General features: G+C 37.2%; 1 protein-coding gene across 2 annotated transcripts; it reads right to left on the bottom strand.

Annotated features, from left to right (window-relative positions):
- Positions 1–421: 421 nt before the first annotated feature.
- Positions 422–13,817, bottom strand: LOC125191828. 2 transcript variants are annotated; one of them, XM_048089248.1, is made up of 23 exons: positions 12,834–13,817; positions 12,475–12,590; positions 11,371–11,579; positions 10,644–10,763; positions 9,654–9,782; positions 9,440–9,565; positions 8,944–8,999; positions 8,760–8,859; positions 8,501–8,618; positions 8,010–8,219; positions 7,093–7,414; positions 5,577–5,670; positions 5,246–5,354; positions 4,903–5,019; positions 4,748–4,815; positions 4,513–4,640; positions 4,102–4,336; positions 2,572–2,760; positions 2,173–2,459; positions 1,915–2,098; positions 1,564–1,806; positions 914–999; positions 422–799 (listed from the first exon to the last, which is right to left on the bottom strand). In XM_048089248.1, the coding sequence occupies exons 1-23, from the start codon at positions 13,661–13,663 to the stop codon at positions 652–654; spliced, it is 4,224 nt and encodes a 1,407-aa protein (XP_047945205.1). In that variant the 5' UTR covers positions 13,664–13,817; the 3' UTR covers positions 422–651. The 2 variants fall into 2 exon arrangements, with proteins under 2 accessions (XP_047945205.1, XP_047945204.1); XM_048089247.1 differs by having other exon boundaries at positions 4,748–5,019.
- Positions 13,818–17,015: the final 3,198 nt, after the last annotated feature.

Raw genomic sequence — 17,015 nt, forward strand, 5'->3', positions numbered from 1 at the left:
TACAAAACGAATCTTGAACTTTCAAAAATTGTGACATCTATTCAAACATACATGTGTAATACTCCCTCCGTCCCCTATTAGGAGTCACTCTTTGACCGGGCACGGGTTTTAAGAAATGTAAAGAAAAGTTGGTTGAAAAAGTTAGTGGAATGTGGGACCCATTTTTTTATATTGGTTTTATAATAAAATGTGAGTGAATTGAGTTAGTGGAATGTGGGACCTACTTACTATTTATGGTAAAAATGAAGTGTGATTCTTAATTGAGGACGGACCGAAATGGAAAAGTGTGACTCTTAATTGGAGACCGAGGGAGTATGTGGGAGAAAAATTTGTGTGATTGTGTTATGTAAAACTCCACTTTTTCATGATTATTTTGCACTTTGAAATGGCCCCTTTACACAAAATGTATCTGTACTATATCTGTATCTGAATTTTTCAATGTATATATATGAAGCTTGAAAATATACTCTAATCCTGTTCAATTAACAAAATTGCTGCACATATTCACAAGGCAGAAGCAGCAATAAAAATGTGTGAAAAAAATATAGTATTGGTTATATACATCTCCTACCCACCATTTGATAAAATCAGGGAGCAATGAGACTTAACACAAAAACAAGAAAAGAGTGTTCAATTTGATGCTTCAGCCATTCATCCCTGCCAGAAAACATTAGGATCACTGCTGTACAATGACCTGTCCTGAACCTCGAGGTTTGCGACGTGATAATCTATCAGCCGCGCTTGGAGAGCTTTACAGATGAGGAGTCCACACGGCAGCATCCACCAACCACTTTCGTCCCTGCAAAGTGATCACGGGCCATATGATATGTATACATGATCGGAGCTTGAGATTATAAAACTAAGGTTTTGATAGTGGAAAAAGCGAAAAATAGAGGTGGATAAGGTTTCTTACATGCTAATATTCCAAACCTGAAGGTTTGGATGTTTTTTATTTGGTGAAGTTTTGAAATGAACTAGTCCACAAATGAAGGCCACAACCTGTTTCAGTGTATTAGAGTAAGCAAGTAATGGTGAAATATTACTGTTCAAAGAGCGAACTCGAGCCCTTAGCATTATCCTTTTTGCTCAGGAAGAAAGGATGGCAAGAACAATAACGGGTCCCTTCTATATGTTACACGGACAGTACTGATAATATTTATCTAAGAGTGGGTGGTAGAGCTGCCACACATTAATTAGGTAATGTCGAGTGATTTCCCTTTAAAGAAAAGCTATACAAGAATGAATACTGGTTCCTACTATATACGATTCCACCTCATTATTGTCTTCATCATTCTCCAACAATATTTTAAACCCGTTATTAGTGATAGTTATAGTTATAAGCACACTAGACATTTGCTTATGGGGTATAGCACTAAAGTTCATGGATGACATGCTTTTAAAGTGAGATCCCCGGAAGAAAAATCACAAATTCATGGTCGTTCATGGCTCAGAGCTCATTCCCATTATGGTACAGAAACTCATCTATTCATGTATAACAGGACTCGAGTAAAGTTCATGGACAAAATTTGTGGGGTAGGGAAAGCATGAGTGATGCCAACTTACAACGTTCATCACTGAGGTAAGATTCCACAAAGCATATACCCGTGCAAGTCCAGCTGATCGCCTAGGTCCGTGACTGAATAATGCATTGATCCCAGTTGGAAATGGAAGAATTAAGCCAAGTGGTGGAATAGACAAGGCCACGAAGACAACCATCATGGACATGGAATAGAGCTGAAGCAGAAGAAGCAAAACTAAACTAAAATCTCCTAAAAGCAGGACTGAGATGATTAAACCAACAAGATCCTGCAAAACCAAAGGAACACAAGGCATAGGAACAAAAGAATCTCAGTGGTCTCGAATATGAGACTACATATGAATAATGATTACCACAAAAATGAAGCAAGTGAATACCTGATGACAAACTGGCATAATGTTACGAATTATATAGTAGAAAGGATAAGATAACATTAAGCTGTCTTGAAGTTTCTGTACATTATTCAAATGTAGAATTTCTCCGCATATCCTCTTTTGCAAAACAGCATGTTCGTTGTGTTTAACTAGATTCAAAGCTTTCTTCCAACGATTAGCAGGCAAACTGCACAAGTGAAACAAAGTCGTCAAGTCACCAGCAACATCTGTAGTTCAAAGGAATGCAGGAAAGTGATTTACCGTGACTGGTTCTCAGATATAGACTTATCTTGCTCTTGACTAGATAAACGAGTAATATCATCATCTATTGAACATAAAATCAGTCCAAATTGGCAATATCCACTAGCTGAAGGTTGAAAGCGAGTCAAACCAACTTGTACACCATGAGTACGCAATTTTCCATTGACATGTGTCTCAAGCCAGGAGACAACTGGATGAAATGTTGCTCTTAGATGTCCGCGACGAACCAAACGAAGTTGAGCATTAAGACCGGCCACTAGTCGGTACCAAATTGTTGGGGGAAGGGACTGCAATAGAGAGCAAAGAACACAAAAGGGACCTGAGTAACTCCATGAAGCAGTTGCAAGTGATTTAGACTACCACTTGCACTTAAATTCACGAAAAATTTATGCAGCAAACCTGGCTCATTAGGTTAGTTAGAATATTGTCACTGTGAAGAGAGAAAGGGGCCATGTAAGATCCGTCTCCTCCGAACACCAACGAAAGGGGAAACCTCTGACAAAGTCGAGGAGGGAGATCAGTCCTCTTTTCATCACCTCCGAGGAAAAAATCCATGTAGCCTAACATTAAATCCGAACTTGTAGCAACCTGCAATATAAATGCTATCCTTATTCAGATAAAATGTGGCATGGGAGGAGTGGGTTCACTCAGAAGCAACAGATTGACCAAACAACATCACTTTTACAATCAAGTTGATCCATAAAGCCATTTAATTCCAGGAATATGCTATTGCCAATGCCAGAATTCTTTGCTTAACTTAAGAAATCAATCAGGCAAGCCATAATAATGCTGCTGCTATAGTTATCCAGGCAGTTGTCAAGCATCAACTATGTGAAGAGGAATAGCAATGGAACTGTGTTGGTTTAAGTATGCCCATCCTGACCCTTAGGGGCATGTGCCTACCTTCAATATTGTACATAGATTCTTTATGTAGTTAATCTTTATATATTTCACTATACATGATAAAAACTAATAACATTGGGGACTCAAATAACAGTTTTTTTTACAACAAACCATTTTACGATAAATATATTCTTGTGTACGCATGTGTAAAGAATCGTGGCAAGGTTGAAGGACGCAGTCCCTTACCTGCCTCATCGGTATAGTAGAAGTGAGGTTTTCCTTTGGGTGTCAGGTGGGAATGGTTTCCACATATGGGCGATGGGATTTTGGCTTACATTTTTAGGTTCCTTTAATTATTAAAAGCAGTGAGAGGAGTCGAAGAATGTTTTTGCCATACTTAAGCGTGGTTGAAAATAGACATAATTTTTAAGTTATTTTCTAAAATTAATGTTCGAGTATAGGACTTTCTCAGTTTGTTAAGTGCCATTTTTATTTTACAAGTTAAAATGGTTATTTTTTTACCATCTATGAAACCCAATGTAATAGGTATAATCTATAATCATCCATACCCTATCTAAGTTGTATTGGATAATGTATTTCTTTGTAATAATGCAGTTGAACAACCATAAAGTGCCTTAGTGGTGGAGATGTACTTTTACATTCACAGAATTAGTGTGCATGTATATTTGAGCAAGGTGAAAGATTGGGTACCTAACTTAAGATATGAAGGTACCCTATTGTGAGAGATACTACTATTTATGCCCCTTGTGACACCAAAGACTCAACAACAATGGTCTGGCTCATTGTTTCATAGATGGAATATTGAGTTAGAATAGAATCTACAAGATATGGGTACTCATTTCATGTTAGTTTAAAAGGTTGACTGCTAACTGTTAATCATTGGACGATAAACTTTTCTTTCCTTATTTTAAAAAAAATCATAGCTGATCACTTGTCGTTTTGAAGAGACTCCGCAGACTCTTGGCACTATAAAAGTTGTAGAGGTGTTCTACTTCTATAACTCCAAAGATGCAAGTCGCTACTATAACAAACAAGCTTTTCTATTCGGGACTAATACCAGCATACCTTTAGTCCTTCATAGAGCGCACGGGAACGGCAGGAACGCAAGCAAGCATGATCATATTCTGAACGTACGTATTCGCGTAATTGTTGTACTTTTTCCTTTCGGCGCCATTGCAACCATGATGTTGCAAGTGGATATGCAATTATACGAAGAACACCGTAAACCGACCCTTCCCACCACTGATAAGAAGCTAATGCATTTATCTCGTCGACAAATATGTTGAATGCATCCTCATATCTATCAATAAAACATGACAAAACATGTCAGATTAACCATGTTTAGCTTAGGATTGGTCATTAATTGATAGAACCACAATGACATTAGCCACACATTTCAACAGGTATTCCATAAACTTTATAACACATCCACACAACTAACAACATAAGCATGCACTCAAGAAATAGAAATCATACACTATCTCTTTAACTTCTTTAGGAGGGGAATGAAGGAGGTGCCAAGGTTCACCAAAAGTATTAGCCCCCAGAAAGTGCATTCGATGGACATGAGTTTGTGATTCCTCAACTCTACTAGTTTCCAGAACCTAAGCCAAAAAAAGAAGAAGAATGAAGAATGATCTAAATAAAAGAATGCCAGCCAAAGATTCTTCCCTTCTTGACATTGACAAAATATTATGTGTAAAGGGAAAACCTCATTTAGTGACTCCAAAAAGGGGAATGAGCGATCGATTGTAGCACGTCGGCGATTTGGCACCAAACCTGGCAATTCATCTCCACCAGTAAATTTCATCCTAGCTACACTTAGAATAAGTGCTAAGAGGATGAGGAGACTGAAGAGTATGAAACCAAATAACCAAGGCCCTCCAAAAGTATATATTAGCTCTTCAAGTGCTGTATTACAATGAGGCATCTTGAATCTCTCAGATATACATTTGTATGGACATGGTGTCTCCATGACACCTCCTGTAAAGTTAATGGTTATTAAGGGTAAGAAAGTACTTGAAATTAGTAAGTATGAAAGATCATAAAAGTTCTTAACACACACACATATATACGTATATATACCATTATCTGACTTAAGGCCATCAAGGGATCAGTCGAATGCTCCATAATTATATACTATATATAAGATAACTAGATAGAGGGTAAAAGCTAAAAGCTTGCAAACTGAAGCAAAATAAAGATATACCTCGAACGGGAACATATACAGCACGATGTGGAAGCTCATCTGATGGGCAATCAATACAAAGGTCTCTGTCAGACCCAGTCTCATTCTTATACGTCCCAAGAGGGCATTCCTGCATATAAAACATGCATTAAGAGTTTATAGAACTTCAGATCGAACAGTAGGTGTTCCATTGAATGAATAGCTTGACAAGGTCATGAAAATGGAGACAGATCTGAAGAACAGTTAATAGTGAGGGGTTGTTCCCTGAATAAAACAGGTGGTTTCAATATATATGTTACAGATTGATGAAATATCATTGGTATTAGTAAAAAGGCATACATATACAGCTTACCAGACAAAATGTCCCAAAAAGGCCTTTCGGACAGGCTTTTCCACTCAGAGTCCCATTTTCGCCTTCTTGGCCCAGACCTCTACCAATCCCTCCTCTGCAATCCATTTATCATAAGATCAGCAATTTCAGAAGCATGAGGAAAGATTATTGCAAATGCATGGGTATGTAAGTGATTGTATGTCTGATTCTAGATAGTTGTTTGTTGCATATTCAAATTTGTTTGCTCTGTGTTCTTTAAGGTGCTGAGACAAAAAAAGAAGCTCAATAAGAAGAATCACAATATTGGGTTGGGGGGGGAGAGAGATGACAAAGAAATGATTTTTTTGGATGATCTCATCCTTCAATCACTTCACTAGGAGACAAATTCTCACACCACTGGAAAAGGGAATAACACATAAAGATGATTGTGAAGTTAAGTGCTTAATAATAATTTGAAATTTAAAAGGTTCTATTCTAATCTAATTACATGTCTGTTATATTCCAATTAGATGGTCTAATTTAAGTAATAATCAAATTTGCTGATGTTTAAACGAACAGAAAAGAAACTAAGGAGATAAAAGAGTGTTTCACAAACATATTTATAACACTTCTTCATAGGATATATTATCATTCAATGATGAACACTAAGTAAATCTGGTAACCATCCATCAGGGTCTAGGCAATTCGTTTGACAACATCATCTCTTCGCATTCTTGTTCTCTCTTCAATTCTTATTTCTTAATTAAAAACTCTACAAAGAATCTCACCCACATTGTAGAGCATTATTTTATTCATTTCATGTTCATTGTATATTTTATGCATAATATCATATGCAACACACATTTCTCACAAGTCTAATTCGATCAAGTTCAAGATTTATGATAATAATAGTTCTAAATGACGTCATTTCTAGTTCTAGCTACCACTTATACAAGAACATGGCTAGGATTTTTTTTATCACCGCTATCTTAGTAGAACACTCAATAAGGACCACAAGATATTATCCTGCCACCAACTTGGAAAATTGCAGAGAAGGTGATAATCAAACTGAGTTTTAATAATGAATAGCACACTATTAGTTAACAATAGAAAATGAGTTTATCTTTTTGATACGTCAGATTTCTTTCATACCTCTCACATCTGTATTACACGTATACTACCACAGGGACAGAGATAAGATAGAAGTGATAACCTTACAGCCCTTTTGACACTTTGCATTTACATGTTTATGTTCTTGTTTCTTTAATACTTATACTTCCAAATGTGAATTGCGCAAAGATCTCCAACAAAGCCACTTATATGTAAGCAGAATATAGCCCTTCTGCTTTACAAGAAGTTGTATTTTATAGTTGGCATTGACAAAACTACAAGAACAGATGTCAAATGCAATATGTAGTTTTGCTGGTTACATAAACAAAATGATTTATAGATGCTCTCTTTAGTTTGAATATGATTGAGGACTTCAAATCTGTAAACCAATATATTTACTACTGTATTTACTAACTAATAGGTGCAAGTGTTCCAAATTCAAACAAACCTGACATCAATAGTTCCTCTGACAAGGGCCCTAGGCAAGAATTCATCTCCAACAGAAATGTCAGACCAATGAAAGTGAACCCTTCCACCTCCTCCACCACCAGCATTAGGGGAACCATGCCCTCCACATATTGAAATGGTAGAAGTCTTATGAAGGATGAGATTACTAAGAAACAGAAGTATAGTTCCTCCAGATCCACCCCCTGGGCCTATATCTGAAAAATACCCACCATCTTTTATATATTTTCCATAACTTTCTCCATTAGCTTCAATTTCTCCATGAACAACCAATTTGGTCAACGAATGCTGTAAAGAACCCATCACTGTTTGAGGCAACAATTGAAATTGATAAGAAAGACAGTAGAAGCATGTCATCACAATATCTGAAGAAGCATAATGAAAATCATTAAATGAATGGCAGCCTTTAATCTGAAAATCAAGCTTTATTTTAGCCTCAAAGAAAGAAAAGGAGAGAGAAAAAAAAATTAAAGTAACAACACAGGGAATATTTGGTTCTACTATTGGTGTTTCAGCAAGAACTGTTTAATGCTGAAAATCCTATTTAGAGGAAAATAAAAAATGGAAAATGCATTTGAAAGTACCATTATTTGCCAAATGTATACCATACAAGTGTCGTGGAAAATGTAATACTTTGTGTGGAAATGATTGTGTATATGATACCAAGTAACAAGGTTAAGACTAAGTGAAGCTCTTATAAAGAATTAAGAGTTTTACTCTTACAAATAATTAAGAGTTTTGCCAACATGGATGCAAGTAAAGACAATAGGTCATACACAAAAATATATCAAAAATATTCAAATAGTTATGACTACCAATAAATAGTTGAACCAAACTATGCACAACTTTAGATGCATAAAACCTGAAAACCATTCTGAAAGTACGGAATTTGAAATTTACCAATAATTCCACCTCCTGAAGTTACACCACTCAGACTCGCATTCCCACTTCCACTACCAAGTTCACAGGGCAACTCAACATTGCCATATGAACTACCACCTCTGATATAAGTTCCATCAAAATAAGCATCCCCTCCTCTACCACCATGTCCAGCACCACTACCAAGACCATTAGGCAGAAGTTCACCATGGCCCAATCCGCCAGAGCAACCTGTAGACATCCACATTAAAATTTCTAACCTAGCAACCTTTAGACCTCTAATTTAAACTTTCAAATCTGGGACATAAATTTTTGGCAACTTTGAAAGCAAGCTGGTAACAGAACCAGTTAATAACTTTAGCATAAAACACAAGAAATAAAAAATTCAGAAAGAAGTTTGAAGTAATTAAATATTAGAGCAAGTCACAACAGTCATTTACCGTTGTGACACAAAGCCTCATTTATTGCTCAGTGAAAAAAGGGAGCAATGGCTAAAGGGAAAAGTCACGTACCAAGTGCAGATGCACTTATTGAACCAGAAGATTCCACCACCACAGTTCTAACCATGTTAAAATGAACAACAGAACCTTCTATATAACCTTTTACCACAATGTCGTCAACTCTACATATCTGCAAAGAGAAAGTATCTTAACCTTCTGAAATAGGAGCTTTATGAGGCAAAAGAGTAAAAGACACAAACTTTTATGACTGTTATTAGCAACTTCTAACCAAAAAAACTCCTCAAGAGTGTTGGATCTGAGTATTGGACACCTGGAGTGTAAAGGATAACGAAGCATTCACATTGCAATCCTCATGTGGGTGAAGGAGTTCAACAGGGCAGTAAGTCTGTTCACAGTAAAGCCTCGGTGCCCTACAATGGTAAAAAATGTAAACATATAAAGAAGTGTAGTGTGATGATAAGTTGGTCTAATCTATTTTATATTCAGAAACTTACATGGCACTATCACTTGCATTTTTCAAGGGACCTCGCAGAACAGATCCAGGGCCAACCTTCACAAAAGAGCAGTAACATTGTGAGCAGATTCTGCTTATAATGAGAAGTTACCTAAAACAAATAATAACCAGAACTTATTTGATAAACAATGAAACATGGAGTACATAATTATAATAAATAATTGATTTTTTTTCATAATTTGACTAATCAATTTTGTGATAACTCATAAGGTGCTGGATTAAAATGCTTTAACTTCAACTTGAATGCTACCACTTCTAGGAACTTCGCTTTTAGAGACGAGATAATTTTTAGTTGCAAAACGGTCAAACTGTTAGTCTATAAATGACCAAAACTTGGAGTATTTGATAATCATCTCTGCTCTTCAGCATGAGTTGATTGTAAAGTACCACTGGAATGATCTTTCCTCATTGAAATACTATTAAACTGACCAGTAAACACATTGTTAGATATATCTGAAAGTTCTGATGGGAATTACACTGATGGCATAAAATAAGGATATAACCAAATGCTGAGCTTCAATAACATCTCCTGGCCCCGATAAGTTGAGTGACCCTTGTCCATGAAGCCCTAAATTAGCAGTTGAATGTATCATTGATGACCCCTAAGAACAGAAGGTAGTAAAATACTGTAGTCACAACAAAAAATAATCAGCTCTGTTGAAAAACGATAGCAGATTTGGAACAACTTACCTTAAGAACAACTAAATTGCTGGCTTCAAGCAAGGAAGTTGCAACAATCGCATCACTCTCACCAGCTATAAGCATTTTGGAATTTAACATTAAGTGGATTTTGACAGACATTCGCAAGGCCCCATAGACCTAAAAGAAATTCCCATTGACGTTTCATGTCACTGAACTGAAAAAATAAATGCCACAAAGAAAGCATAATGTCATTGCATCACACAAGAAACCTATTACTTAATGTACCAAATTTGGTGCCTAAAGTCATTAGAAGCATACAGATTCTGTGAAATATAAAAGCACATCCCCAGCTTTCAGATATTAGCAAGCACTTGAAAAGAAATGGGATGAGAGAACAACGTAAAAGTTCTAGTTTTATTCTAAACTTGATGTTCATGGCTCAAGATTATGCAGCTATAAGGTTCGTTAAAATGATATTTATAATATTGGTTAGTATGTAAATGGACGTACTATCATCAGCTCGAATAATAGAAAAAATGCCAGGAGGAGATGAATAATTATATTTATCTTGCTCTGCTTATCAGGTGTTTTTAGCATTATATAAGTGCACACTAGTCACAACAGAAGGGTATTAGAAGGTAACTGCGTGTAGTAGCAGGCTGGCACTGTCATCAGCTAGCAACTAGATTGCCGTGCTTGTTTAAATTATGAGAAGCAATGTGACTAATGGTAGTTTGGATAAAGTCATCTCCTAGTTCTTCAGAATTCAATACCTTTCAGAAAGGATCTAACACAAGGGTGAGTGATGATAACCTGACTTCTTGACCAATAGTAGTACATTTGACTAAGAATATCAACTCCCTCCTTCCCATCAGGGAATAAACAACAAACATTAAGTAGAATTATCAAGGGCAAGAGCATGGAAAGAGAAGGGAAATGGGACTAAGAGGAGTATAACCCTCCTGGTAATAAAACATAAAATTTAAACAATGCAAATGAGAACTAGATCCAGCATAATAAATGACTGACAGAACGTGCCTTTATTATTGAGTCACTCATTAGAAGCTCTTCAGCCATCAGTTCAAACTCCGAGAAAGCATAATGGACTAGTCCAAAGCTCAGGGTTGATCCACGTGACAAACTAAGTTGTCCTCTTACCTATTATTTAAGCAGATCAGGCAGTCAAACATAAAGAAATGTAAGGACAGCGAGTTGTGACATAGCATTATCAAACATTTAGAACAGAAGAGAACATACAATTAGTATATTGCAAATAATATACAAGCCAGCATATGGAAGCATTCAACCAAGGCCCAATAATAGAAACATCATGCTAATCCTCAAGATGACTATCATAAGTTGTAATATTAAGCAAACAAATCAGTGGAAGTTCTGGAAAGCGGCTAGAACAGTATATAAATTGGCAGAAACACAAGATCCACAAGAAGAAACAGGACCAGAACAACCTGTTTCAAGCACAAAATACAAACATAATCTCATGATACATGTCAGTTGAGAAAAACCTCAGATGTTTTCTGGTTGCAGCACCCAAACCACTCCATTTATCTTGTATTTGACTTAATATATGAGACAAGTACTGAGGAACCATAATATTATTGGCTAATCACATAGTCTTTAAATATGACAGAAATGATTTTTTTAATAGTCACCACCGTAATGTATCATAAAAGAAGAATAGCATATAAAATAGAAATACTCAGTGAAGATAAGATTTGTTGGGGTTTGAGTTTCTTTACTTGACAACCTGAACACGACTCCATAATAAAGGAACAGTTGCTTGAGCACGATTTTGAACATAAACATTTGTCCAGAGTGGCTGGTTCGGGAATTGCAAAAGAAGTGTGTAAGTGTCTGTTGATATATTGTGGTTGTTGATTATAAGTCGTCGAGGAACAGCATCAAAGAATGTCCCAGCAGCACCTGCATTACTGGGGCAGCCAAAGCTTCTTCCCCCTGTCAAAAATAGTACAAAGTCGGACATAAGAAGGGGATCATTAAGTGTGTCTGTTTCAAACTTCATTTGGAACGTTACAAGTTTGCAGTGTAACAACAGATTTTTGATAAGGAAGTCTAGGATACATAGGCTGGCAACTAGGTCACAAGCTTAGCATAACTTTCCAAATGAGTTCACATGAGACGAACAAAACACAGGACCGAAGAAAATTTCATAACTAACAATAACTAAATTGTCTACCCAAAAAGACACGTTAGCACCTAAAGCGCAAGCTTAGCATAACTTTCCAAATGAGTTCACATGAGACAAACAAAACACAGGATCGAAGAAAATTTCATAACTAACAATAACTAAATTGTCTACCCACAAAGACACGTTAGCACCTAAAGCGCAAGCTTAGCATAACTTTCCAAATGAGTTCACTTGAGACAAACAAAACACAGGATCGAAGAAAATTTCATAACTGACAATTAAATTGTCCATCCAAAATGATCGTTAGCACCTCAAGCGCAAGTTCCCGAAGAAAGTCTCCTCAAACAAAAGTAATATGGAATTCTTAAGATTCCCCCTAGAATTATAAATAATGGGATGTATCCATTATACAACACAAGATCTGAAATTTATGCAAAGAAACCAATACAAGCAGCAGAAGGAAAGACAAATTTGGCAAGCAAGGGTATCACTAAACATGCTGCACACACATTATTCTGAGAGAAGTGCCAAGTCGGCTTTGAGGTAAGCACACAGGAGTCAGATATAATGCTCGACTGGTGCATTCTTAAGACTTTAGAGTTCCTACTTAGTTCGCTGGATAATAGCCTTCTCATCTAGACTGGTATGCAAATTATGAGTGACCAAAACTATTAGCAAACTTTGTTCACTGACAGACCATACCATGTACCAAGAATACGGGTTCATCGTGCCTGCTGAAAACATCAACAGATACTCTTCCACCACCACCTCCAGCAAATCCGTCACCTCCAGACGCACTTATTGTGCCACTTCCTGTCCTGCTCTTCACACAATAGTCAGTAAGAATATGATTAAGGCTCTTGATTTCGACCACAACACGCAGTTCCTCTGGTGAAATATACATTAAACATACAACTTCAGTAAAAACACACTCGTGCAGAAAATCACACGCCACTGCAGTGCTATCAATTCAACAGCATATAGTAAAACTAATTCCATCACAGATGAAACTCGGCTAAATTAGGACTCGATTTAAACAAGTTTGAACTGAAGCACATTACATTTTCTTTGAGGTGATATAAATGCTACCACCGGAGCCTCCACCGCCTTTAATCCCACCATCCCCTCCATCCGCCAAAAGCGTCCCACGCATCTCGATAAGCTCAGCCGCCTCCAACCAAATCCTCCCACCCCCGCCCCCTCCATATTCCTCCTCTCTCTTCGTCGTACCCCCTTTACTTCCGTAGCTCCACGGCCTATCCAAAGACTCCCACGCGTAAGCATCCCCGCCCCAAATCTCCTCCGGCAGCTTCTTATTATCCATCACGCAGCTCGCCCCCCTCCCCCCATGCCCCCCGCCGCCTCCCTGCGCGTCGTCCGGCGTCCCCGTCGCCGGCTCCGGCGGCAATCCAGCTCTCGCCGTCGCATTAATCAGCGAACCCCCCGACACACTCGCGTTGCCGGCGACTATATAAACCGATCCGGCGACGATCTCCACGAAGGATTTCAGCATGACCTCCCCGGTGACATTAATCACGATCGAGCAGCCGATCATAGGGCAAATCAGCTCCACGCCTTGCAAAACGTAGAAATTGCCCCTTCCTTCGATGTAGACGTCATCCGTGAAATTCAAGTTGGAATTGAGCTCGCAGGTGGTGCTGAGCGAGCCGATCCCCTTCAGATCGTCGCAGGTGAGGGACGGCGGGTGCGGCGGCGGCGACGGGGGAGGCGGCGGCGGGGGAGTGTAGCCGCCGCCGCCGCGGAGGAGCTTGGGGGAGCGGGCGTAGTCGAGGATGGAGAAATCGGCGGCGCGGGAGGTGAGAGCGGGTGGAGTGGAAGCAGCAGCGAAGAAGAGGAGGAGGAGGAGGAGCGAGGGGAATCGGGCGGCCATGAGAGTTCATGAGGGGGGAGAAGAGAGTGGATCGAGTGGGTGAGGGATTGGATGTATAGGTGGGGAGGGGGAGAGAGAGGGGGAACAGGTGGAGAGCGGGGAGAGAGGGAGAGAGCGGCGAGATCGGGAATTTTCTCCGGCTTTCATTTTCATCCAAGAGTGTTCTCTCGTTTTTCTTTTTCGCGCCTTTTTCTTTGGTGTCAACAGATGAGAGCGACACCACTGCATGCAGATGGCATGCATAATCACAACTTAATCATAACTTAATCAAGTGTGATAAACATATAAAATATTGCCACATCCTCCATTTTTATTCGTCTATATCATTTTAAATTTATATTTATCTCTGATTTCTCAATTTTGCGTCTACATTTAGTTGTATGCAACTCCTATTCTCATTCTCTTTCTTATGTTTATAAAATGATGGCGTTTTGCATTATGCTAATAATTGGAAAAAAAAATTATAACTTAGTAATTCAATATGCAATTTTCAAGCTTTATGAGATTGGTCGTAATTTCATAATTTGAATTACTAGTGTTGTTTCATCTTATAATGTTCCCAACTTCAAACAAACTTAAAAAGTTTCCTCTTCAAAAATAAATCCTCAAATTTTGATTCGGTAACAAAATATCATGTATCAACAATATAAAACATCATTTTATTTGTCATATCAGACTTTAGTAGTACTATCTTTTTGGGACATTTCCAAGTAATTGAGGCATTTTCTTTTTAAACAAAAATCAACACTGTTAATTTATTTTTGTTTTATTCTCTGTTTTTCTTTTGTTCAACCTCTTACTTAATTACTTTCCACTTAACCAACAAATTAAACAAGCGGTTTGGAGTAGAACTCTTGGAGTAGAGGGATTGAGGCATGGATTGTCATGAGTTACGAACAAATGAACAGACTTGAGCATGAAAGGAAGTCCAGAGAGGTTTACTTCAGTTTGATTTTTTAAAGTGCTATGTGAAAAATATATGATCAGAAGGCTACAATACACAACCAAATCATAAATAGACAAGAATAAATCTTAAATCTTGCAGAATAAAAAGGAATAAAAATGATGAGCCATTGTGAAGGAAAGAGATTAGCAGCCCAAAATTTCACATAATTGTGTAATTCTGTTCAAGACATCAAAAAAAGAAGAAAATGGTCCATAACTATAAAACTAAAACATAGTAATTCAAAACAAGTGAAACTGCTACACTCTACTTCTCAGATGAGTTGGGTCCCCTCTTCTTTCCAAATCCAACAACTGCAAAAAATACAACAATTATATGCATCATTAACATCTGCTATCCATCACAAAGATCAAAGCAACCATATTCACATCAACAAAATTTCCTCTACAAACAGAAGGTTAATTCATTCATGATGATACCACTATGCATCATTAGCTTCTGCTCTAAAATAAAATCACCAAGTTCCAAGCAGCTCAATACACATTTACAGAATTCCTCTCCACAGACAGTTAACTCATGGTGATTCTACTATGTCACATTAGCATCTGCTCTCAATCACCAAGATCCAAGCAACTCAACTCACATTTACAGAATTTCCTCTACATACAGAGGGTTAATTCATGATGATACCACTATGCATCATTAGCTTCTGCTCTAAAATTAAATCACCAAGTTCCAAGCAGAGGTTTATAGCTAAATCTATACTAGTTATTTTAGATGGCGTTCGGTTTCTCTAGATAAATAATAAGTATCAAGAATCCAAGATATTCTCTCTCGTCCGCGAATAGGAGTCTTATTTTTCCATTTTGGTTCCGTCGCGAATAGAGTCCTGGTTCACTTTTACCATAAATGGTAATAAGATCCCACCTCATTCCACTCACATTTTATTTAAAACTAATTTTATTTAAAACTAATATATACAAGTGAGACACCTATTCCACTAATTTTTTTCCACCCACCACATTTCTTAAAATCCGTGTTGCCCACAAATGGGACTTCTAATGGCGGACGGAGGGAGTATAATTTTGGAATGAATTGTGAGACTATTTTAGTCATAAGAGATTAGCTATGACTAATTATCTCATGATTATCCATCTAGGATTGAGTTGATGGACTAAATCTCATGAACCAAGCACATTACTAATTTAATTCGGGATACAATCTTGCAAACCGAATGCCCACTATAATCAGTAATGACTTTTCATGTATTTCCATATTGATTTGAAAATTAATTTATTGACTTGAAGAAAAATCTCCAATCCAATTATCAAGCCAAAATATAGTACAGTATTTGTTTAGTTTACAATCTTCATTTTAATTCATTTTCTAACAATTTCTTGCACTTCATTGCTACTTTTGGAGAAATCCATAACATGTTTCATGTGCTAGTGACATTTTCCCACTGAGTATTATATGCAGAGCTCACACTTTTCTACAAAGATTGTTGACTGTCTGAAAATTCACCACCATTTGAACACTAAAGATACAAAATCCTAATACCCACCCCCTTTATCAATTAGACTCTAAATAACTTCCCAACTAATCAAACACCCTCCTCAATTTCTTGCCCCTTTGCCCCAAGATAATTTCATTTGCATTTGGATGGTGCGACTTGCACCTCTTTTGACAATCTAAAGAATCTAAGATAATACATCGGATTGAAGATGTATTATCGGACCTCTTCATTTCCAATCTCAGTTCATTCAAAAAAAATTTTAAATTGACCAATAGTTAACTGAATATTTATGCCACCAAGAGAAAAAGGAAAGGTGGGAGTGGCCCTCTTGTGAGTTGTGAGTGGTGTATCTAGAAAATTTGACTTAGATGCGACTAATAATTATATTACGCTATATTGAGAAAGTGAATGTCGTATACCATCGTGCTGGCGTTGATAGGCAAGGATACAATGACACTATGATAGTCATCTTTCCTTCTTTTTACCTTCCCTTGATCTTTTCAGTTCTCAAAATATTCATTTTCATATTTTCATATGCTTTTTTTATGTCACGTGAAAATACAATTAAAAAATATATAGCATAAATATTTGAATTTGATAGTGAGTTATGAAATTATAGATAAATGACTTTTGGCAGGTCTTCTTCTAATGCCAACTCTTTTCTACAAATATTCAGAGTACGTGTGTTTTATTGAAAGAATATTTATAGCATGTTATCAATTATACAATTGATACAAAAATAATTAAGGAAATACGTATATTTGATATATAGAATGAAATCCAAATAATTATGGAAATACGTATAGTTGATATTTAGAAAGAAATCCGAAACTTCCCGGGTCAAGCTTCAGTCTGAATACCGGACGACCCGATTCGCTGGAATATAGCGACCATATAAATAGCTTTCAGTCAAAACGAATTAGGGTTTATCA

The sequence above is a fragment of the Salvia hispanica genome, chromosome 6 (assembly GCF_023119035.1).
Source record: "Salvia hispanica cultivar TCC Black 2014 chromosome 6, UniMelb_Shisp_WGS_1.0, whole genome shotgun sequence".
NCBI lineage: Eukaryota > Viridiplantae > Streptophyta > Magnoliopsida > Lamiales > Lamiaceae > Salvia > Salvia hispanica.

Coding starts and splice junctions, on each gene's coding strand:
- LOC125191828 (XM_048089247.1), bottom strand. CDS start 13,663: ATGGCCGCCCGATTCCCCTCGCTCCTCCTCCTCCTCCTCTTCTTCGCT. Junction 9,783..10,643: donor TGAGTGACTCAATAATAAAG/GCACGTTCTGTC, acceptor AATTTCTTTTAG/GTCTATGGGGCCTTGCGAAT. Junction 8,860..8,943: donor AATGCAAGTGATAGTGCCAT/GTAAGTTTCTGA, acceptor TTACCATTGTAG/GGCACCGAGGCTTTACTGTG.